The sequence below is a fragment of the Synchiropus splendidus genome, chromosome 14 (genome assembly GCF_027744825.2).
Source record: "Synchiropus splendidus isolate RoL2022-P1 chromosome 14, RoL_Sspl_1.0, whole genome shotgun sequence".
NCBI classification, from domain to species: domain Eukaryota; kingdom Metazoa; phylum Chordata; class Actinopteri; order Syngnathiformes; family Callionymidae; genus Synchiropus; species Synchiropus splendidus.
The window spans coordinates 9,851,431-9,874,669 of record NC_071347.1 but is presented as its reverse complement, the minus strand read 5'-3'; the positions used below and the strand labels follow the sequence as shown (position 1 = coordinate 9,874,669).

The 23,239-nt window shown below is 43.5% G+C and overlaps 2 protein-coding genes and 1 non-coding gene across 12 annotated transcripts; 1 reads left to right on the top strand and 2 right to left on the bottom strand.

The window, feature by feature from the left end:
* Positions 1-8,966: 8,966 nt before the first annotated feature.
* Positions 8,967-15,955, bottom strand: kif23 (kinesin family member 23). 9 transcript variants are annotated; one of them, XM_053886537.1, is made up of 24 exons: positions 15,906-15,952; positions 15,651-15,708; positions 15,342-15,405; positions 15,094-15,222; positions 14,523-14,628; positions 14,302-14,438; positions 14,115-14,227; positions 13,705-13,875; positions 13,534-13,578; positions 12,737-12,849; positions 12,388-12,509; positions 12,210-12,312; positions 12,057-12,136; positions 11,871-11,990; positions 11,627-11,801; positions 11,403-11,561; positions 11,164-11,330; positions 10,924-11,097; positions 10,654-10,857; positions 10,348-10,581; positions 10,128-10,216; positions 9,976-10,045; positions 9,331-9,401; positions 8,967-9,250 (listed from the first exon to the last, which is right to left on the bottom strand). In XM_053886537.1, the coding sequence occupies exons 1-24, from the start codon at positions 15,931-15,933 to the stop codon at positions 9,235-9,237; spliced, it is 2,748 nt and encodes a 915-aa protein (XP_053742512.1). In that variant the 5' UTR covers positions 15,934-15,952; the 3' UTR covers positions 8,967-9,234. The 9 variants fall into 9 exon arrangements, with proteins under 9 accessions (XP_053742512.1, XP_053742511.1, XP_053742514.1 ...); XM_053886536.1 differs by having other exon boundaries at positions 9,976-10,048; positions 15,906-15,950; XM_053886539.1 differs by having other exon boundaries at positions 11,642-11,801; positions 15,906-15,950.
* LOC128771460 (Z30 small nucleolar RNA) lies at positions 12,598-12,688 on the bottom strand. Its single transcript, XR_008416640.1, has one exon. It is a non-coding gene; the product is annotated as a Z30 small nucleolar RNA (small nucleolar RNA).
* Positions 15,858-23,227, top strand: ddb2 (damage-specific DNA binding protein 2). Of its 2 annotated transcripts, none has more exons than XM_053886542.1 (11): positions 15,858-16,227; positions 16,306-16,460; positions 16,532-16,638; positions 17,816-18,007; positions 18,381-18,547; positions 18,765-18,864; positions 19,869-20,046; positions 20,418-20,563; positions 21,369-21,524; positions 22,790-22,835; positions 22,925-23,227. In XM_053886542.1, exons 2-11 carry the CDS (start codon positions 16,331-16,333, stop codon positions 23,155-23,157), a joined length of 1,455 nt encoding a protein of 484 aa, XP_053742517.1. In that variant the 5' UTR covers positions 15,858-16,227; positions 16,306-16,330; the 3' UTR covers positions 23,158-23,227. The 2 variants fall into 2 exon arrangements, with proteins under 2 accessions (XP_053742517.1, XP_053742518.1); XM_053886543.1 differs by lacking the exon at positions 18,381-18,547 and adding an exon at positions 18,097-18,242 and having other exon boundaries at positions 15,859-16,227.
* Positions 23,228-23,239: the final 12 nt, after the last annotated feature.

The following is a 23,239-nucleotide window of genomic DNA, read 5'->3' as shown; positions in this document are numbered from 1 at the left end:
CAGTCTGCCCTGGGTTAGCCCCGGGGACTCCTCCCATTCTGAGGTTCCTGGAACCCCTCATTCATTCATCTAGGCAAAAAGGCCTCGCCCAGTCAAGTGTCTCTGGCAGTGGCCTGTTGGTCAGACCACGGCCCCATTGTTCATCTCTCCATTGAGTAAAAGCAAAAATAAAAAATAAAGCCCTAACTAACTCGAGAACTCTATGAAGGCTCCATTTGTGCTTGAGAAGTGTCTGCACTCTCATATGATCACAGAGAAACGACATGGCGAACTGAAGCTAAAGTTCCTCATGCTCGACCGAACTAGAGGGAGTGAGTGGCTTTGCGTACGTGTTTAAATTCTGTGCCGGAGGGTCGCCATTATCCAGAGCGCCTCAGGTTATGTGTTCATTTGTTAATGTTGGCCAAATGAGCCATTCATAATGTAAATAAGAGTCGGAGAAAGAAAGACAAAGATCCAACTGAAGCAGTGCCCTGTGGTGGTAGAAACAGAGATGTCAGCGTTTTCCTGTGAAATTTCACTTTTAAATGAGGCCCGATGAAGGGAAAAAAAGTCAGCATGCTTTTGTTCAGTAAAACGCTCTGTTGTGTGTGTTGATGGAAGCCAATGGATTTAGCTTGTCACCAAAACAAAACAACTTTAGTCATTCTTCATTTCCCTGATAATCGCATTGTATCTGCAGCGTCACTTGCTGCTGTCACCACTCCAGCTCAGGTGCACCATGGACTTGGCACTTCTCAAGCTGTCCTTCAGCAGATGGATGTTGGAGCTGGGGCCCTGGCACCAGCAGCGCATCTATCAGGGGAGAAGACCAGGGAGAGGCCTTGACTGTTCTCCATTAGAAACCACTCAGTGCTTCTCCAAACAGCGAGGATTCTAGCCAAACAAGCTTATTCATGGGGGTTCGGTGTGGACCGTGTTAGCTCAGCAAATCCAGCTCCACAAACATGCTTCAAAGAGTCCTGCTATCTCTGCACCGGCTTTGATGTAGCCATTGATCAAGCAGCGGCCTGTGAGAAAGTGGGATGCTGTGGAGCTTTTAGCATTCAACTCTGGCGCGCTGAGAACAGATAAAATAGCCAACGCACGCTCCCCTATCACAGTGTGCTGCGCTTCAGTTATGACAGCTGCATGAGCGCTTTCCGTGCTCAGAAGTCAAAGACGGAGAGCGGGGAATCATATCATCGTGCCCCCGAGGGACGGGTCACTGAGCATTTTGTTGACCACAGTCAGAGAACTGGGGCGGACTCTGAATGAAGTGAACAGCGACGCACCTCCCTGCGACAGAGTAAACAGTCTGAGATTTGTGCTCCACCTTCCAACAACATTAAGACAGCTCATTTCCAAAGGTCACGTCTTTCTCAGGAGGGATACGAGTGTGAGCATGGTCCTTCCTGTTGTCACAGCTCAGTGGCAATAACAAAAGGACAGGCAAACACAAATAAAACCAGCACTTCCACACAGCCTCTGTATGCTAAAGAGGGAGAGGGTTTGTTGGCGTGGTCGGCCACGGTCCTGGCCCCGGCTGGCACTGTCACAAAAAGGTTCCCCTGCCAGCTCCTTTCATGCCTCATTTAGATGCCTGTCTCAGTCAAAGAAGCCTGCTGAAGCCATGACATATTGAGGGTCTGATGTGCTCGGAATAAAAGACAAATCAACCAGATCGTCTGTAAAGCTCAAGACAAGAATTCTCCATTTTAAATGGACACATTTGACCATTAAGAGATCCAGGCAAACACATTCCATAACAAGCCCTTCCCATGGAAAACACACGGGAATACGACGGCTTGCTAGTCTCTAGAGCTGATACAGCAAATGGCTATATAACACAAGCAGTGTTTGCTAATTTGCATGGCGAATACGACGAGAACATGACAGCAAAATAAAACAAGTAGCCTGTGAGAATAAAAACACGACGTGGTTTGACGTGAAGCATCTCTCCAGACATGCAACTCACCAGTTAGTTACTGGTGAGTTGCATCATAAAACAGTTTTCATAGAATGAAAATGCATCTTTAAGCCCATTTCTCCCATCCCTTCCGCAACAAAAAGTTGTCCCCACAGCCATGTGTGGCGCTGCGACCACGTGAGTCATTGTGATTCGACCTGTCAGTAGCAGCACGGTCGTAGCAAAGCGAATGAACGAGCAGAAGATGGATTAAGCAGCGGCGCCACTCACTGGGTGAATTGATTCCTGTTCTCTGCACAGGTTCTGGGATGATTTAATATAAGTTCTCTTTCAGCACATGTTACAAAAAGTGAGCCAGGCAATGATATGTAGCCATTCTGGAAATCCCCGCATGAACCTAGTCTACATTGACAGCCTGAGGTGAATAAAGAGACCCCATGCTACATAGTTAGCATAGCTAGCCCTCGGTCTCCTGGGTCAGCACCATTAAACATCAACAGCACGCTAAAGGCTAACTGCTAAATCGCTGTAATCTCATAAAGATGCAGCTGCATGTCGAGAAGATATTATTTTAGGTGGCAAAGCCATTTTATGTCCAGTTGAAATGTGCGGTAGCCATGCTGGGCCATTTGAGTCGTGAGGTTTCAACCAGTGTCCCCACCATTATTGTCTGAACTTCAGTGTAGAACACACCAGCAGTGATGGCGCCCTGCTGTACTCAGAGGGAGGACTCATGTTCCCGCAGTCAGTCCAGAAACACTGCATTGTTTTTAGAGAAAATCCACTGCATCACACTACTGTTGTCCACCAGACTAATGTTTGCATTCATCCATCCTGCGTTTCAGGTCTCCAGGTGACCAAGTCAGGGCGGCTTCTGTCTTTCTCTGGGTCATTTAAGGCCCAACTGCCAGAGGTCCAGGATTGGAAACCCAGTTATCTCAATTACCTCAACAACAGCGCCAGCTACTGATGATATTGATTCCCAAAGCCAGAGCCTATGAGAACCACTGGTCTTGGAGGCTTGTGTGACCCACGGATCGACCCATCAGATACCATCTCGCCACCTTCTTCTGGATGGACGGATGCTTGCTGTCCAGCCCTCGTACTGCTGCAGTTTGACAGCATCGCACCTGTTGCACCGGCATTCACCTGCGAGCTGGACCCACTGCCCCATCGATTCTGACACAAGAACCACGTCAGGCCTTAGTGCGATCACTGCAACGGAGCCAGGGAACCTTCACAAGAATCGTCTTCTGTTCTGTTGTATGTTGATTCAATATCAATTGTTCAACCGTATGAACCTGAGTTATGTAAACCGGCGATTGTTAACCATAGAGCCGGGGCCCATGGTTGGGCCACGAGCGCCCCCTAGAGGGCCACTAGAAGTTTTTTTTGTTTTGCACCTTTTAATACATTAGCCACGTATGGTGGCAGTAGTGCGTCACTGACTTGACATGACAGCTGCAAATCTGTGATAGTTACCAACTGTGGAGAAGTTCTTGAAAAGAAAAAGCGATAAAGAAAGTGATGTCACCCCCCCAACAGTAAAAACTGTTCATGAAAGCACTTGTTGAAGCGGTTTTGAAAATGAATGACTATTAATTAATTAACATTTTATGGCAATACTTTCAATTACACTTCACTTATATCTTCTCTGGTGTTTAATTAAAATAGCTTATTTTTATTTTATTGTATTTACACATAGTTTTATTATTTATTTTATTCAGAAATTTATTCAGTTTTACCAATGTTCTCAACAGTTTGCATCAAGTGTATTTTTTTTCTTTTTTTTTCAGTAGTAAATTTGATGAATATCATTTGCACCTGGTTCTGCTGCTGGTTGGACAAATATCTTTGCGTTGATCACATGGTTTCACGTAATTTCACAAGGTTTAGGTTTGTTTACGTGTAAGTACATTAAATATGTTTATTGATCACAAATTAAATAAAGAGTAATGAATCAGTTCTAACCCTGATGCATTTATATACATGCACAGCATGGGTCAACCTCAGTTCGCCTGGTGACATCTATGTTGTACATATTTCTATTGTCATGTTCTCCACAAATTCCTACTTTTTCAGCTGATGTTGTGGTCGTGACAGCGGTCAAACCTGAGCATAAAACTTGACTGGTCATCTTGCTAGGAAATTCAGTGGAAATACTGGCATAAAATATGGGTAAATCCTGAACAAAAACACAGTATCCTGACAGCAATGACGATGAAGCGCTTTGCCCAGTGGCTGAAGGTTTGTCAGGCTTGATGGAGCTGGTTTTAACACATATCCATTTAGTGCTCGTCCTGCGATGGAAGAATGTTGAGTCAACCTTCAGCACATCCAAATACCATCAGCCACCATACATCACGCTGCATTGTGCCGCTGTCAGAGCGATCGTTTCTGGCATCTCCGCTCCTCGTTTCATCAGCCAAACTGCTCAGGGCTCTGCTTTAAATAATCAAGCGACTGCACGCGAAGCCGCTGCAGCATTAACAAGATGAGATCAACCACTTGCAAGAAGAAAAAAAAGGGGTTTGAGGGACACGCTGTGGTTACAATGAAAGTGAGTCAACGGAAATCAGTCATGGCGTACTGTCACCACAGTGATGGCGCAGCCAGCCCAGAGTGCAGCCAAGCCTCAAACTCCGGGGCCAGGAGGATATACTCAACTGACAGCTGCAAGCACTTAGCCCACTGCCAAGAACAAAGACAGCGGAGGGGGAAAAAACACACCATTCAGCCCGTATCGCCCATTATTATTATTATTTTTGGAAACCAGAGCAACAAGGCCTTCCAATATTTTCACTGAGAAATCTGTCTTGTTTTGAATTGCTCCTCTGAAAGGTCGACTCTCGCTGCGTTCATCTGTAACCACAATAGTGAGACAAATGGATTCTTAGTTACAACCTGAGCATGAACGGAGTGATAAATACTGTATATGTTACAGTGGCTGACACCACATCTGCTCTGGACGTTAGAAACAGATCCCACCGTGCTTTCAGATGCTGAAGGCCTGGACGTCTGCTTTGCCTCACAGAATATACAGTTTCAAACAGAGAAGTGACCCACGTGCATCTCTACCAGACGAAACAACAGCCTGACTTTCACAACTGTTGTGTTATTAATGGTGGTCATCTTTCCTCTGGACCAAACCTGGAACATTATGAATACCATCGTTTTATCTGAGGCTCATTATGACTCATAAAGGGTTTCGTAAGATGCATCCATGAAGAGCAGGTAATAAATGACGTCAGTCTGTACTCCTGACCTCACCACCTCAATTTTATTAGTCGAAATAGAATGACCTTTATTCTTTTTTTTTTTTTTTTAACTCAGACTGTCTATCATCCAAAATAATGCCAAATTATTTGATAAGTATACAAGTCACTGTGGACCTTTACTCACATCCATAAAATAATAATGGAGCTCATATTTTTCTGCCAGACTCTTTTCTTAAACGCTGCATGACCATTGATCTTTTTTAAGTACTGACAGGACATTTGAATATTAATTTCCATACATGATCCAGGTGGTTTCATGGCAACTAGCTTGCTGAACATTTTCAAATGAACATCAAATATGAAGTTGGAGATGACGGCTGAAGCGCTGTGGGGGCGGCTGGTCAATAGAGGGCACTGTTCCGCACCTCATAGTAGTGATGGTAGATGGAGTTTCATGACACAGTACTGAAGGGTTGGAGAGGTTTCATGAAACAGTGACCTGATTTACAGAAGATTCCAGGGTCTGCTGTAAAATGATTGGACTTGAACAACTAATTCAATGAAACCTCATGTCATTTCTAAACCAACGGCGCCATCTAGTGGCTTCTAAAACGTTTCAACCCTGCAGTACTGTTTCATGACACGTCCTCCATCCATCACTGCCTCATAGTACCTGTGTTTATGGATGTTTTTAAAGGAATGTTATGTTATTTTTTTCTTATCAACAGTTGAGAGTGAGAGTGATCAGAGTGCACGGCAACATGTCGCCTTTCAAATGTCCATTTTCATATTTTGGCGGGAACAGCTTCCTGTTCTTTCCATACTGTGCTTGTGGGAGGGGAAAGGAAAAGTGCCCCATCAGCACTGCAGCCAGTCACAGAAATGAAATGATCGCATCCAGAAATTCACCCAATCAGCACTCTGGAATCTTTTGGCCGAGCGGGCACTTTTCCGCAGAGCCCTCCCCTCGGTGGCGGAGATTAGAGCGAAGAAGCTCAGGATTCAGGAAACGCTCTTCTTCATCATTTTGCTTTGCGGCATTTTATCCTGTCCTCATTCAGTTAGAACGCCAAAAATAAGCAGGTCATTACAACTGGTTGAGAGTCCAGGTCAAGTTGAGCCATTCATTTTGGATGGTTAGGCTGAGAGGCTGGGGAAAGGATAGTGGTAGTGAGAGGTCCTCACAAAGCAAGAGACACAGACTCATGCGTGCGCGTGTGACACCACTGGAGTTCACAGTGAGTGTGCGCCTGACCCGTCTGGACTTCTCAGAAGCTGACTCGTGATGTGCTGACTCAGTCTTTGAAGGAAGCGGAGGCACAGATATTATGGCCAATGACCGTGTCCTTTCCTAATAAAAGGTTCAGGGCTTGCAAGTGAAGAGCAGGGGTGGGCTATTACATTTCCACAGGGGCCACATTATTGACTGTGACTGTAGTGAGGGGCCATGAAGCGAAAAGACAAAAGAAAAACAGTCAAAATTGTAATGCCACTATTGCAAGTGCAGTATTATAATACACATAGTATTATATGTATGATAGTATACATATTTTATGGTATTTATATAGTATAGTATTTTTATAGTATATATATATATATATATATATATATATATATATATATATATATATATATATATATATATATATATATATATATGTCCTAATAAAGAGAAAATAGGGAAAATGTCATTACGTTTTTACCCTTTTGGTGATGTTATTTCATTTCTCAATATAGATTTTTAATATAAATCATATATATCAGAAAATAATTGGTGAATATTAAATATATCTCATTTATTTACTTCCAAGTACAAGAAATACTGTTAAATTAAGCATTACCACTGACAATTAATTTTATTTTTTTCAACATAAATATGAATAGATATGGGGAAGGAAAACACACACAAGACAGAGGGAATAAAGTGCTAAAAGCAAGACATTCATAATTCAAACAGTAATGAATGTAGGAGCCACTGGGCCGCAAAATGCAGGCAAAGGGCCACGCATGGCCCCCAGACCGCACTTTAGATGAGGCTGTGCTCCTCCCTCACCAACAGTCAGAACTGATTTGAGATGCTATCGAACCTACCAGTCCAACATTTGTATGTCTTTTCAATAGCGTGTTAAAAACGTAGCAGAGCGAAGTTCCTGACTACTACATTTTGAAAACCTCTCTGTCAGAATAATCCAAGCGAGGAGTCAATAAAACGTTGCTATTAGGCCTGTTTTGTTTTGCAAATGTGCTGCTCTAATTGACTGCGTGAGCTCAGGCAGAACGTTTGAACTCCCTCCAGCAAGTTTAATGGCACCGATGAGCACAATTCATCCTGATAAGCTTGAAATAGTGTTTTATTCACGCAGCTGGATGATGAGCCTTGATTGTCCTTCTGGCTTGGAGAACAATCGCATCCCTCAGTTGTCTCCATGAAACATCAACGTTTATGACCAAAGAAACTATGTTATCTGAGCAGATCTTACTTTCTAAGAAACTATCATAGAAAATGTCTTCAGAAGCAGCCGCTCTACCGCCGACAGTCTGTGGAAAGAAGACAGTTCTGCTGTCCGACTGATCTGTAAAGAAAATGCAGCAGTGCTGGTTACGACAGGTGGATGTCGGCGTGTTTGTCGGTCAGTCTCAGCCTGCAGGTTTGAGCTGATGAGGGGGTGATAACAGTGCAGCACATCAAACGCACGCGCCGCTCAGAAGACACTCAATATCTCGCAGGAGTCAATTTAATGGCTGCCGGTTGCTCTGGACTCTTGACCTTCTCCAAGAGGCTTCACGTTAGTCACTCTCCAGTGCTTTCCAATCCAGACTGGCAGAAGATGAGGATTTGAACGGTTGAGCTTGTGATGATGAGAGCGATCAGATGTCAGCTCCAAAGCCTGCCCTCATATCTCAGCATTACCAGGGCAAAATGAATCACACTATTTCAGTCACTTCGCAAGATCTAAAAATTCAAATTGTTCAATGTCATGCAGAGGTTCAGTTTTGACTCTAAAAGGACAGTATTGTGAGCAGTTTATCCATATCTATCCACAGCTATATATATATATATATATATATATATATATATATATATACATATATACATAAAGAGTTGTTCAACATTGTCTTGCTACATAAAGTAATATATCCTGCTTCAGATATTTGATGTCTTCAGTATGTACCTACAATGCAGAAAGTAGTAAATAAAGAAAAAAAATGAATCAGAGGGCGTGTTCAAGCCACTGAACACATTTTTTCCTCCACTATCAGTCTCATTTCAGAAGCACTGTCTCCACAAAATCCTTCAATTTCCTCCGGTTGTGAATGCTAATAGTCAAGCATGGTCTTGTGCTGCCATCTAGCGTTTAGAAACGTTCTATTCCTGAACACCAGGTGCTCTCTGCTTCTTGAAGAGATGGAGCTTCAGGACACCCGCTTCCCAAATTGTTGCACTGATATTAAAGGCTAATTCCATTAATCGAAGAAGAGAGAGGGTGTTTCCACCCACATTTTGGGGAAGAGGAAGAGCTTTATGACCATCCGTGAAACATATTTGCAATGTTTTTTTATTATAATTCCAACTTTTGAATTGATGCATGTTCACGATTTATGAACTATATTTCCTTTATCTACAATGTTTTTACTCTCTTGAAGTATCAAAGCCCCCCCCACTTTGGAATGGCATTAAATATAGGCAATATTGTTAAGTAAAAGAACAAATGGATTTGGAAATAAATATTCTGTACAAGTATTGCGTTGTACTCACAGGAAGATTAACAAAAGTGTCTGTCATGAAGAGAAACATGGTGACACTTGGTAAAGAATGAGTGACAAGAGCTGACGTGGTTTAACAGATGCTTTAAAACAGTGGAGTGTACAAAACAGCAAAAGCAAATATCAAAGTCTAAAGTACTTGAAAACATGAACTAAATAGTTTAAGCGTGTCTTGATGCTGTTGATCAAGTTTAGATTCTACCTGCTAGCTTTGGTGACACACGCACACACACACAGATGCATATATAAAAGTACAAAATGATTAAATACATCATGTCTAACCCTAAAAAAAGAATTCGGGAGTATTGCACAGGTGAGGTCAAGGTCCACTGAGGAGCCATTTCAGGGTTTTCTGCGCCTGGAAGAAAAGAACCATTGAAATGAGTTTTCACTGTCTGTGGTGTGTCGAGTGAATACGAGAAGAATTTGGTGCCATACTTGGTGATTGCATGATGTTCAAAACTGGGGCCCATGTTCGATCCTGCCTTCATCTCCAGGGCGACAGAGCACTGGGGGGCAAACATTGTTGAGGTTATCCACACAAGTCTCGTGACATGTTGTCAGCCAGCATCTCAGAAGAATTCTAAAAAGATCTCTGTCCTTTCAACAGCAAGAGTGTGGATCACATCCTCAGAACCACTGACAGATCGGTTCGCTTCACTTGTAACTGCAGATGGTCACTTTGTTCATACCCGAATAAGGAATAGCGTCATCCTAGCTGTATCTTCAGGGGAAGAGGTGAGTAGTTACAAAGTTACAACAGTCATTGGATTTAGTAATGTTTGCATGAAGAAAGCGCTTCCTCTGCTTCTGCATCACTACTTCCACTTCCTACTGGACTGCTGGGCCAACATAAAGATTTGGCTCCTGCTCATGAAAATGAAAACTGGTATTTCATCTAAACAAAGGAGGATGGTAACACAATTAGTTCAGGTAACTTAAAAGGTTGAGATGCTAGCGGTCTCAATAGAAAAGAAGTGTCTCATCAGCATTATCCTAGAGCATCTCAACGAGAGACAAAACAATAAACAGCATGTAGAATAAACACAGTTTAGGTGACTGTAAAGAAGGAACTCATCTTACCCTGGTCTCCACGTCTGTCCATGAGCCCTCTGCTTGCTCTTCATTGGCCTCAGCAGATCGTCTCTTGCGCCTGCTGTGGCACCAGACAGCAGGAGTGTAAAGACATGCGTGAGATCTTTGCATGGAGCAGAGTGTGATGACGTCATGCATACCTTGGGGCAGCAGGGTGCTCTTGTCGTAATGTTTCGATGTCTGTAAATTGGACAGCTTGTCCTCCACTTCTTGTTTTGATCACATCTCCCTGAAGAGACACCGTGTTTTTAAGTTCTAGAGTCTTTCCAGATCAACTCCAGTGATGCCAAACGGCATGTTAAAACTGTATCATGCCAGATAAAAACACCATGCGCTACATCCTTGAGTGTCTCCCATTACCTTGACAAGTTTAGTCTGAATCTCTCCGTCTGAGGCCACCTCCTGGTGTGTCAGCACGTAGCGGTCACACTTGGACAGGGCCTTCTCAGTGGGTGTGGACACTTGGATGGCGTTGGGAATGATGGGCTGCAAAACAGTGCCCAGCTCCACGCTGGTGGCAGGTTTGTGGTCCACCCATTTCTCACCTCCTGCAGAGCGCGAGCGACGGTGCAGCGGCCGAACGGGTGTGGAGCTCTGCAAAGAAGCGCCGGAAGTCAGAGGAAGCCTTCTGCGTGTAAATAGCAACACTGTTAAAGCCAAATGTACCGTGATCGGTGACGGAGACGCTGATCTCTTGGCTGGAGTGCGCTCCTCTCTGGAGGGACGCTGCGGTCTGCTCTGTCGAGGCGGAGGCTCCGGGCGCCCTGGAGTCTTGCTCTCAGTAACGATTGCTTTGAGTTGCTTCAGCTTCTCGTCCTTCACCCAGAGCTTGTTCTGCATCTCCAGCTGCATGGCATTAACACGCCTCTCCTGGAAACAGCAGCATGAGTCAGAATGGACAAATCTAAAGAGGTTTTTTTTTTAAATTCAACTCACACATTCTTTCTCCCACTTGAGCTGAGTATCTGTGACGACACCCTGCATGCGCTGCTCCATACGCCGTTTCTCTGACAGCTCTCTGTGCAGCCTCTGGTCTCTGGTCTCAAGCTCCTGCTGCAGTGAGCGCTTGTCCTCTTCATAGATCTTTGTTGTTTTCTGGAGGATGTCAATCTAAAGTGCAATGATGGGACGTTGAAAACAAGTATGGGGGGCACAAAAGGCTCACACATCTCCTACCTTGTTTTCCAACATCCTTGCTTTCTTTTCTAGCCTCTCCATCTCCACCTTGTTGCTCTGGATAACCCTGTCCTTCTCCATCAGCTGGCCATTTATTTCATTCATCAGTTTATCGTTGGAGTTCTGGTTATGGTCAAGATCTTGAAGCATGGACCTCATTGCACTGGCTGCAGGAAGACACATAAGAGGTTGAGCACACACACAAGCCAAATGCAAGCAACAAGGTTCTTCACCAGCACCTGCTCTGTTGAATTCTTCCATCATTCTCTGTTTAATCTTGTACCGCTCCTGCAGAGCCTCGATGAGACGCGGAAGGGTGATGTCATCGTGAGGGTTGGTTAGCTCCACAGATGGAAGCGGCGGAAGGCTCGGGACGATGCTCATGAAACCAGGCACACCTAGAAGAAGAAGAACATGGCTCATACTCATGCCATCTTTTTGCTTTCTGGTCGTTTGTGCTCACAAGGCTGTTGCTTACCGCCCTCTACTGGGCCACCACGCTCCTGCAACTTGCGCGACAGTTCTTCCTTTAAGGCCTGGTTTCTGTTGCGACGGCCCGGAGTGAAGCCATAGATGGGCCTGTCGACGGGCCGCGCCACCTCCACCTCTTGTGTCATTTCGGCAAAACGCATCACCAGCTGGACCAACCCAAATGTGAAAGAGTCATGACAAAACCCAACAGACTGCGTATATCAAGAGGCACTCACCAGTGTTTCCTCATAATCATCAGCCTTGGGATTCACACAGACAACCATCTTGACTTTGCCCTCTCCATCAAAGTAGTTTTTGAAAAGATGCGTCACTTTAGAGTCTCTGTAAGGAACCATCTGAAATGGAGGAAGAAATGAAATGAGTTTTCCTTTCAAAAGTAAAACCATTCAACTTGTTATTACCTTGTTTGTGCCGCACATCTGATTCTCACGAAGAACCTCGATGCAGGTCCTCAGGGTCAGGAGAGATTGATTTATGTTCCCTAAAAGGCAGCGTCTTTTTGTCATCAACAGTGATGAGAAAAAAAGAAGCATGGCATGCGTCTCATGACAGACCTGCTTCACGGATGCGAGTGCCCTCAGCTCCTGTCCTGCCAGTGCGCTCACTGCCAGCCAGGTCCACCAAACACAGTTGACTTACAGTGACTGCATTTTTATCCTAAAATTAGGTGTAAATATAAAGAGTGGGCCTATGCATGGAATGACGTAGATTTGAAAAGTTGCTCCAGCTCACCTGCAGAATGTTGTCACCATCCGCATCCAGCGGAGCCTGAACCAGTTTAATCATGAAGACACTGTGAGAGCGACTGGACTCCCTGTTCAGTCGTGTGTTTGCAACCTTCCTCTTCTTTTGACCTGGAAAGAAATGCACCACAGTTTTAGCTGGTTGTCAGTATGAAGAAAGACAAAATTGGAGCCTGAGTGAAGCAAGTCTCTGAGTGACCTGCTCAGAGAGAAGATTAAGTGAGGTCATTTCCTGGCCAGAGTTGGGTTCAACAATGCCAGGTCAGTCACATCTACAATCATCACCACAGCCACATAGGTTTGATCAGCCGAGAGCGTTCTCCTGGCACCGTAATTACCTTTCCAAAACACCTGAAATGCTTCTTCTGCAGACTTGACTTCCACCTCCATGGAGCCAGCTACGTACATGTTGTGATTCTGGTCCTCTCTCAGAAGTTTGGATTGGGGTGGTCTGCATAGAAGGAAGGGTTAAAGATCAAATGGGTGACTGGGCGTGTCAAGCAACGTGCATTGAGATTAAACACTTTGAACTGAAAGCATCCAAGCCAGGGTTCAGCCACAAAGAGTCGAAGACAATCATGAAGCAAATGCGAAGCTATACAGGGCGTTTGCCTCGACAAAGACAACAGGCAAGGGCAGCAGAGGACACATGGGGGGAGCGGGGTGATATGAGTTTTACTGAGAAAGAAAACCCAAGACATCACTGGAAATATACTTCCATTTCTGTCAAGCAAAAACAGTATTTAAAAATCCTCCTTTGTTGTAAAGCCATCCATCAAGCAGTGGAGAGGTGAACTTGAAGCTCTCAAATCCTCTATAATCTCGTCCATATCTGTTGGATACTGTGAGGGCTCTCGGTCAGTCCAAACAAGCAGCCATATTGGGAGGCAAAATTAACAGCTACTCGCTGCGGCCTCCACCCTTTCATTGCCAAACATTTATCCTGGAGTGGCATTCAACAACACAATAGGAGACCCTTTGGTTTTGTTGTATGAAGGATCGTTAGAGCTCAGTATTAAGAACTAACTCAAAGCAAAGTCCTGAATTATCAGACTTTCAACAGGTCTCCACTCTCCAGTGAGGTCCGGGCTTTGTTTCATCTACAGACCTATGATGAGTCTCACTAGTCACATACATGAACTCAGTGTTCTGGCGCAAAGGTGTGCCTCCACCATTCCACCTAGTAAAGACAGAACAATTAAAGATTTTGTCCTACCATTTTGCATCAAACAATCTCATAAGTTAACAGAAAATCCAGCAGCATTGGATCGTAAATTGTGTGGAAAATGTTGTTCAATAAACTCACTTTGGTTTGATCTCATTGTCTGGCGAGTCTTCCAAAAGATCATAGATGTAATTGTTATAGATCTCGATGTAAGACACGAAGACAGCATAGCAGTTGTCCTCATCCACATCCGGTGCCTTGCAAACCTCATCTGACTTTATCATGTCTGCAATTTCCGGATCCACTTTTTGTCTGAAATGAAATGAAATGAAATTAATAACTTGTTTACCTCAGCTGTCAATCAACTTCCTTTTTAAATTTGAAACTACTATAATATTCGTACAGTAGCTTTTTAAAAAAAACAGCAACGTTTGGCCACCAATTTGTTTCCATTATAATTTGGGGCAGTATAAATGCACCTCAGCTCACCTAAATATTTATCATATTTCAGTGCGGAGCATAGCTCTAAAACGGAGAATGTTCAGACCCACCTGGAGGATGAAGGCTTTGGGACGTTCAAATTGTTGTCACGTCTCTGTCGCTCCAACAACGCATCAACCTCATTTTGGACCTCCATCCCATTTTTCTCATCTGATTTGAAAACCTATATAAACCATCAAAACATTTTCAAACACACCTCAAATTGCTCTGATGCACATTAATATGAAAATTGCTTACATATCGTTTTGACTGGAAGGGGCCAATACTGCTAAATATCATGTCCAGTGAGCGGGGTAGAAGTCCACCCTGACCAGGAGAGCCAGTCATGGTGAAGGTCTTACCGCTACCCGTTACGCCATATGTAAACAGCAACCCTGCAAATAAAATAATCGGTTAAAAAAAAAAGAATTTATTGTACCGGCAACAACTGGATTATGTTTCAGCAGCACAGTACCAACCATTTTTTCCATGCACGAGGTCTTCCACCAAGGGCCTGGCAACATACTCAAAGAGTTCCATTTGGTTAACAGACACCCCAAACACTTTTTTGAAAGAGTACTGTGTCTGCAAAGCAAGAGAGAAGGGATTTAATTCTTTGGGAAAATTTTAATCTGTGCTTTAGTTTCTTCCTTTTACTCGTCAACTAGGTACATGGTGCTAACAAAAACGACTAACAAAACAAGCAGCATTGACTTTTTTCCCAACACAATTTTGTAAAAAGCAGGATCACTGGTAACCAACATCATCATTAGAGGTGCGTTAGAGGTACTATGAAGTAGCGTCCTAATATCGCCATATACACATGACTTATTAAATTCCGCTGCCGATGCGACTCTTTCACATAATTTTCACATCAAGAAAGAAACTAATCACCATAAATGAGTATAACATTAGTTCCTCTCATCGCATGACACATCAATAGGTGATACAGCATTGATGACTCAGTGTTAATTCAGTCAACCTACCCATATTTCATACAATGAAATTAAAAATTAACAAAAAATATATACATACATACAGTACGCCTACCTCTTTGTATTCTCCATTTCGGTTAGATTTAAATCCTTCAGGGGCATGAACTTGGATAGTAGTGCCACTGATCACCTCAATACAGCACTCCTCATCCTCCACACCCAAAGGTCGTACACGGCAGTATACCTAAGAAAGAAATCAGACAAAAGGGTCTCAAACGGAATGAACTGAACACTTTCTGAATCAGCTCAACTGAAAGAATGTTAGCAGCTAGCGGGTGCATTAGCGATTAGCTCGCTACTTACACCAACTGGATCTTTCTGACTGTTAGCAGGCTTTCTTGGAGGCTTGCGGGGGGTTTTCCCCTTCCTGTAACAAATTAGGGAGATTCGATCATAAAAATGAACAAAGAAAAGTCGATTTCAAGCAACAACTTGAACCGCGCCTGTTAGCGTTTCCCCGGTCGGTACGTTAACTGTTACGGAGCCACTCGTTAGCTTAGCGGCTAACGCTTTTTACGTTTCACCAAATAAGTTAATGCATTATTTGAAAGTAAAATCCATGGCGGTACCAAACGAAAAGAATTACAGTGACTCAGATTAAAAGAAACTTACAGTTGTCTGTTCATTGTCGTGTTTCTGTCTCGGTGCTTTCTGCTCAGGAATCTGCTCTCTGTTCAAACACACATTCAAAAAATGAACTGATCGCCGCGATGCCACCCCACAGCCAATCGGAGAGGAGATCTTTATGTGACGCATATCCGCCACAAACCGGATATAAACACACGTTTACGTCAATGGAGCTTTGTCGTAGTCATTGCCTTTATTCTCGTTTTTTCAACATTTCCATATAATGTCAAATTCATTTACCGTTCTGATTTGTTATTTTAACTTGCATCTTCAAAAACCCGTGTCCTGTGGAAAGAAATAAGCGATCAGTTTCTAGAACTGTGTTACGGTGTTGAATACGGACTAAAGTACAGCATTTGGAATTATAGCGTGCAAGATATTCTATGATTTATGTTTCTAAACATAATATCAATTGACTATTTCTTGTGTCTATACTGGCCCCTGCTGTTGGAATTACGCATTGTATGTTACAAAACGTTTGCAGCCACTCACGTGTCCGTCTGTTATGCAAACGTCGCTTTCCTTGTTGATACTGAATAATACTTCAAGCCTGACATCACTGGTAAGCTCTAGCTTGTTGCACATATGTGTTTGCATGCAAATGATGGCGTGTGTGTTGACTTTTCCGTGTGTCTTCAAGTGCTGGACGTGTTTCCGTGGGAAACATGAAGAGCAAACCGAGCAAGTCCAGTGGAGCTGATTCAAAGGCGAGAGCGAAGAACCCACCCGGAGAAAAGTCGGCTCCCACTCTTGCTAAAAAACTACGAAACAAGAAAAGCGAAGCGTCGAAACTAAGTGAGTTTCAATGGCTGCGATGCCAAGGCCAGTAAACAGCGGAATGTAGCGCCCTGTCATGTCACCCTCAGGTTTGCTTCAGCGCTCAGTGGGAGTCCAGAGGAGTGGACATGGGAGCATCCTCCACTTCATTTACAAGAGCACTTTAGGACAAAGTCTCCACTCTCAAATGAGACAGGTCGGTTTTATGACCGTTGTCGTTATGTAACACCGCGTCTACTCTGATATCTCGTGTAGAATGTTCGTGGATTACGTCGACTTGTTACTACAATTCTATACTACAGTGTTCACCGCTCTGTATCTATTGTTTTTTAATATCTCACAGTACACTGCTGTAGAGCTTTATGTGAGCTGCTATTGCACAAAAGTAATATACCTTCACCTTCTTCTGCCGCTTATCCGGGATCGGGTCGCGGAGGCAGCATTCGGAGCAAGGAAGCCCAAATGTCCCGATCCGCACAAACCTCCTCCAGCTCTTCCCGGGGGATCCCGGGGCGTTCCCAGGCCAGACTGGAGACATAATTTCTCCAGCGAGTCCTGGGTCTTCCCCGGGGTCTCCTCCCGGTAGGACATGCCGAGAACACCTCCCCGGGGAGGCGTCCAGGGGGCATCCGGATCAGATGCCCGAGCCACCTCAGCTGGTTCCTCTCGATGTGGAGGAGCAGCGGCTCCACCCCGAGCTCTTCCCGGATGATCGAACTCCTCACCCTATCTCTAAGGGTGCGCCACCCTGCGGAGGAAACTCATCTCAGCCGCTTGTATCCGCAATCTCATCCTTTCGGTCATGACCCAAAGCTGGTGACCATAGGTGAGGGTGGGAACTTAGATCGATCGGTAAATCAAGAGCTTCGTCTTGTGACTCAGCTCCCTCTTCACCACGACGGTCCAATACAGCGACCGCATCACTGCAAAAGTAATATAAATAAAGTAATAATAATTTAAATTGTGACTGTATTCAGTAACTATCTAAAATGGCGTTAGGTTTCCTATCATCAATAATGTTCCTTTAACCCTTCATGTTTTACTCAGGTGTGTTATGTTAAAGAAGAAAGTAAGTATTATCAAGTTACTGACCTGAAGCACTACATTTCTCATGCTTAACTTTAAGTTAAAGACATTGTTTATTGTGATAGAATAAGAAATATTTCATAATAATAATATAATAATAATGTTTGGGCCATGAATTGTCTAGCTAACCAATGTGAGCAGCCGCCTTAAGAACTCAGATGACCCTGTGTGAAGACTCAGTCCAGGGTTCCCGTCAATATCTTCCATTTTTCTACACCGCACATACACTTTGTTATTCCATTAAAATACTTGAATGTTAAACACTCAATACCCGATGTCTCTCTCAGTGTCTGCAGGAGCCTTTCGTCCGCTCTTTATCGTCGTACCACTTCAATGGATCTGTTAGCCCCTTCGACCGCAGAATCACCTGCCTGGAGTGGCATCCCACCAACCCGACCACCCTGGCCGTTGCCTCAAAGGGCGGAGATATTTATCTGTGGGACTACGACTCACCGTCAAAGAAAACCTTCATTCAAGGGGTGAGTTTGTGCAGTTTATGAGAATAACTGGTTCAGTTAGTAGCGTCCAGCCTCTGCTGATGACACGCTGTCCCTGGTCCTGTGCTCAGATGGGCGCTGGAGACTCCATTACAGGCATGAAGTTTAACCAGTTAAACCCCAGTCAGCTATTCATCTCATCTATGGGCGGAACGACTTCCCTCCAAGATTTCAATGGGACAACTATAACAGTGTTTTGCTATACAGACACCCTGAAGTAAGACCACTGTTAGACACTGTGAAGACCTGCTGTGTCGAACATCAGTCTCCTCTTCACCTGGGCCTCGTTGGTTCCCTCCTCAACTCCGCTGATCATCACCCAATGATGGGCTTGCAATTGTGTTTCTGTGCACAGAACGGAGCTGGAGACTTCATTGGAGGGATGAAGTTTTGCCCCACGGACTTCTCCAGACTCTATGTTGCTTCCGGAGAGGGCACTTTGACCATGCAGAGCCTTGAGGGTGGTCCGCACTCTATTGTGTCCCGAACAATAGATTGTAACCATGAGCATCACAATGTTTGGTGAGGAAAGTGTATAGAAGACTGATGTTAGACAAAACAGGGCTCATTTTCAATGTATGTTTTATTTTTTTAATTCAATTTCCACACTTTGTGAAATGTTTTCTTTCTACTAATGATATGATAAACTTTTTTTCCTCGCATTTGATTATTTCCTTACAGGTGAAAGAGAACTTTTTAGCCTCATATTGAGATCAACCTTTTTCCTTTATTTGCCCAGTTTCTGGTATTGCTGCGTGGACGTGTCTGTCAGCCGGCAGATGCTGGTGACAGGAGACAACATGGGGGAGCTCTCGCTTCTTGGTTTGGATGGACGGAAGGTGAGAATGCATGGACATATCTACTATAACAGTGTTTTTATTGGAAATTTTGACATAGTACAAAGATGAGTTGAAAAATAGAATAAAAAATCGATATTATAATATTAATAATTGATTTGTTTTTAAATCTTCTGAAATGTAACTGAGAAAATAAAGAGATTCACTTGATCTGAGTATATACTTCAGTGGTCGAAGAAAATATATATGCACGTACTAAGGGAAAGAGTGTTTTTATTATTATTGTTATTATTATTATTATTATTATTATTAATTGATCAGGGTCAGTCAAGTAAAACAATTGCCCAAGGAACTCCTGACCCCAAGCATCTGAAAGTGTTACTGTGGCAACAGTTACTGAGTTTGTGTCTGTTAACGTGTATTTGACCCAGATGCCTGTTTATTTGTTGTTTATCAAGTTATTTTGGTACAAATAGATGCTTACAACATTGTTTTTTACAAAGCAAGTTGTCAGTCTTTGACATGGTGTGTGGGGAGGCGGTGGGTTCTGGGCGGGACTATGGGTTGGTGGCGGGGTTTTGGACTCCCTGTTTCAAAATCCTAGCTAAAAGCCTGATTTTCATTGACTTCAAATGTTCAAATGTATTTAAATTAATAGATGTGCAGGGAAGAAAAAGAAGAAAAAAATGAAGAAAAGGAAGGGAAAGTTGCCAGATTCTTCATTGAGCTAAATTCATGAGCCTCAAGTGTAGTTATGTGATGTGATGAATTCACAGGTGTGGAAGCCATGATAGCGGCTGTGTTGAAATAGTAATGGCAGTTATGAAGTATGGAATGTGATGAGTGCTTAATTGCGAGTGGAGCCATAAGCCTGTGCCGGCCGGTGCAAAGCCTCTCTGCAAGCTCGCCCTCCAAGGCCGCTCTTGGCTCGGTCTGTGAAGTCTCTCTTTCTTAACAGGGTCTCACTTTCTTGGCATATTGAGAGTCGATGGTCTGTCAGGATCAGATATGTTTGCTCAATTGTTTTTGTCTCCATGGTTCTGCAGATCTTCAGTGGCAAGTTGCATAAAGCCAAAGTGACTCACGCAGAGTTTAACACCCGCTGTGATTGGTTGCTGGCGACTGCTTCGGTCGATCACACGGTGAAACTTTGGGACCTCAGGAATCTCAAAGACAAGACGAGTTCCCTCCATCTCCTGCCTCACGACAAAGCAGTCAACTCAGGTAAGCCTCTGCTGAACTGGACCTAAAGATACTTCATAATGTACACACTTCAGGTGTGACCTGTTTTATGAGGTTTCATGAAACAGTGTCCTAATTTTAAGAGCTCAATAGGTGGCGCTCTTGATTTAAAATGATGTGACGTTTCATTGAAATAGTTGTCGGAAGACAAAGATTATGTCGTGGGAGCTGAAAACCAGGACGCTGTTTTCATGAAACCGCATCACTGCTATTATTGTTATTTAAAGCAGTCAGCTGTTTCCACATTGCGTTTGGTTTTGTCCGTTCCACCTGTCATGCTGCTGGAAATGGGAATTTCTCTTTGGAGATGAATAAAGTATTTACCTATCTATCTATCTTGTTTTCTGTCTCAGCCTATTTTAACCCGTCAGACTGCTCCAAACTCCTCACCACTGACCAGTATGACCAGATCCGGGTGTATTCATCGTCCGACTGGTCGAAGCCGCAGCACATCATCCAGCATCCGCACAGACAGTTTCAGCACCTCACTCCGATCAAGGTTGGCGACTGCTAAACGCCTTGCTCGCCCAATTGACATCTAATGTTTCCATTGCTAGGTTTCTGGTGTATTCCCTCAACTGTATGAGTGTTTTCCCAATACTCTAGTTATTTTTAAGTCAGACTTGTGTATGAGACTGTGAAGCAGCGGGAGCAGTTAAAAGTACCACCTCCCGTTGTTGAATTCAAACCCACGCTTGTGAAATATAGTCGCAAAACCGCATGTTTTCGTGTTCCTGCCGCGAATGATTTGTTTCCTGATTAACTGGTTGTGGTCGTGTGCACCACACATTTCCACCTAAGTTAAGTATGGTGCTATAATAATGCTCCATACTTTATTAGGCAGTGAAAAAACTGCTGGAAATTATATTGGACTTAACAATGAAAATACTAGCTGAAAAACAATGTAAATTGTCATTGGACATGCATCGAAAAACACATCAAAAAGAATATATTTGTATTAATATTATTGTTGTATTTTTTTAAAGCTGCTCATTGCATGCGATTGTGCGATGTGACACCCTTTTTCCACTAGATGGCAGTGTTACCGCTTCAGCCTTTCGCAGGCCATGAAGAGAAAAGGCCTGAAGAAAGCAGGCATTTTAATAAATGAAAAGAAAAAGAAAGCAACAAAAGTGACACCTAATAGATGTACACTATTAGCCCTAGAAGAAAAATTAATAAATCAAACCAGTTTCTGTGGGTTCGCTTTGGAATTTGCCAAGGTGATCTCGATTCGATCAGAGGTCCACGCGCAGGAACAACAAGATCTGACGCCAGATGTGCTTCTCTGTGCCCCCCTGCAGGCCACATGGCATCCCACGTATGACCTGATTGTGGCGGGCTGTTACCCCGACGACCGGGTCTTCTGCGGCGATCAGAGGACCATCGACATTTTTGACTCCAACACAGCCGAGCTTGTGTGTCAGCTGCAAGATCCCAACGCCCCCGGAATCAAGTCTGTGAGTGAACAGGACTCTGATTTGGTCACCGAGTCACACACTCTGATTTAAATGTGACACTGAAGTCTGTGTGTCACATCAGTCCAGCCGAGGATGAATGTTCAGCCTTTCTAATGTCAGTTAATGTCAGCCCTTAATGTCTTTGTACTAGGGGTGGGATTCGATTAAAAAATTAATCCAGTCAATTAGACAATTTGCGATTAATTAATCTCAATTAATTGCAGTTTAATGGCATAAGAATATTTGCCACAAGAAGCCACATTTTTCAATTTAAATGGATTTGGTGTATTAGTGAATCAAATGATGGAGCCATACATACATTTAAACAACAAAAGTATATAGTATAGTTTATTTTGCATCAGTTTGATAATAGCACAATAATATATATTCAAGTTTTTATATCACCTTATTAAAACTTAAGCTCTTTTAATGTCTAATATTTGTATAAGAATCTAAATTTCATAAGAATTTCAAGTCCATTCAGAGTAGTGGAAACCCTGGCCATTGTGTAGTGAAAAACCTCCCTGAACCAAAGCAAACAGATGCTTTTGTTTGCTTTTGTTCAGGGATTCCTCCATGTTTGTTGTTGTTGTTATCATCCTAGCTGCCACGTGTCTTGTGCATCAGTGTGATCTGAGGACCAGGAACTCCTGCACTGACAAAGCTTCCCTGTTGTCAGGAGAGCAAACTGTTACATTGAATTAAATTCAATTAAATTTAATTTATATATATATTTGTAATTAATTTGTCGTAATAAACTCGTTTAAGTCCCACCACTAGTTTGTACATCAATTGTGAAGAGCTTTGACTTTTGCAGTGCATTTTGGTACATGTTGCATGTTGCATCGGTGATCGGCCGCAAAAATCCTGATCGGAGCATTTCTGCTTTTTTTACATGCACATTTTGAAATTATTGTTGTTCATCCTGCAGATGTTTTTTTTCATTTGAGTTTACTCAAACTGCCCCAAATTCCAGAAACAGGTCTGGTGTTATCATCACTTGGCACGGTTGAACAGTGAAAGTGTGTAGAGCTTGAGTATCAAACTCAAGGTCAAGCTTATAATTTGATTCAGTGCTGATCAGGAGAGCACCTGAAACCGACACCCCCAGCACTGACGTGTTACTTGCTCCTTTGGATGCGGTCTGGGATTTAAATGTGCAGATTCATTGTTTTGGTTCCAAACTTAAGCAGATGAAATAAATGGCTGTCCTGGTGGATCATTGGTGTGAAATACTTCCTCATCGCCTCTGTTATCACTTGCAGATAAACAAGTTCAACCCTCTGGGAGATGCTATCGGCTCGGGCATGGGTGAGTTTTCAAGTAAAAACAAAATGTACTGCTTATCACTTCAAAAATGATGCACCGATGCGGAGTCAGTCCGTCTGTCTGCTCTGCAGGTGTAACAGCCTTGGTTTGGAGCCGAACGTCGCTGCTGGTGGAAGGTGAATCCACGCAGAAGGGGGAAACTTCTTTCTCAGGTCAGGGTGCACGAGGTCAGGGGAGGGGTCAGCAGGCGGCCAGACGGGGCAGAAAAGGACCAACCGACACAAAGCTGAAGAAGAAACTGGCTTCGCTGGAGGAGTCTGTCAAGGTCAAGACCAAGGGCACCAAGCGCATCTCAAAAAAATGACTGCTCTGAACATTTTCTCATGACTGTACGCACCACATTCACTGTCTCCGTTCTAAGAGTTTTTGGATAATGTTTGAATAAA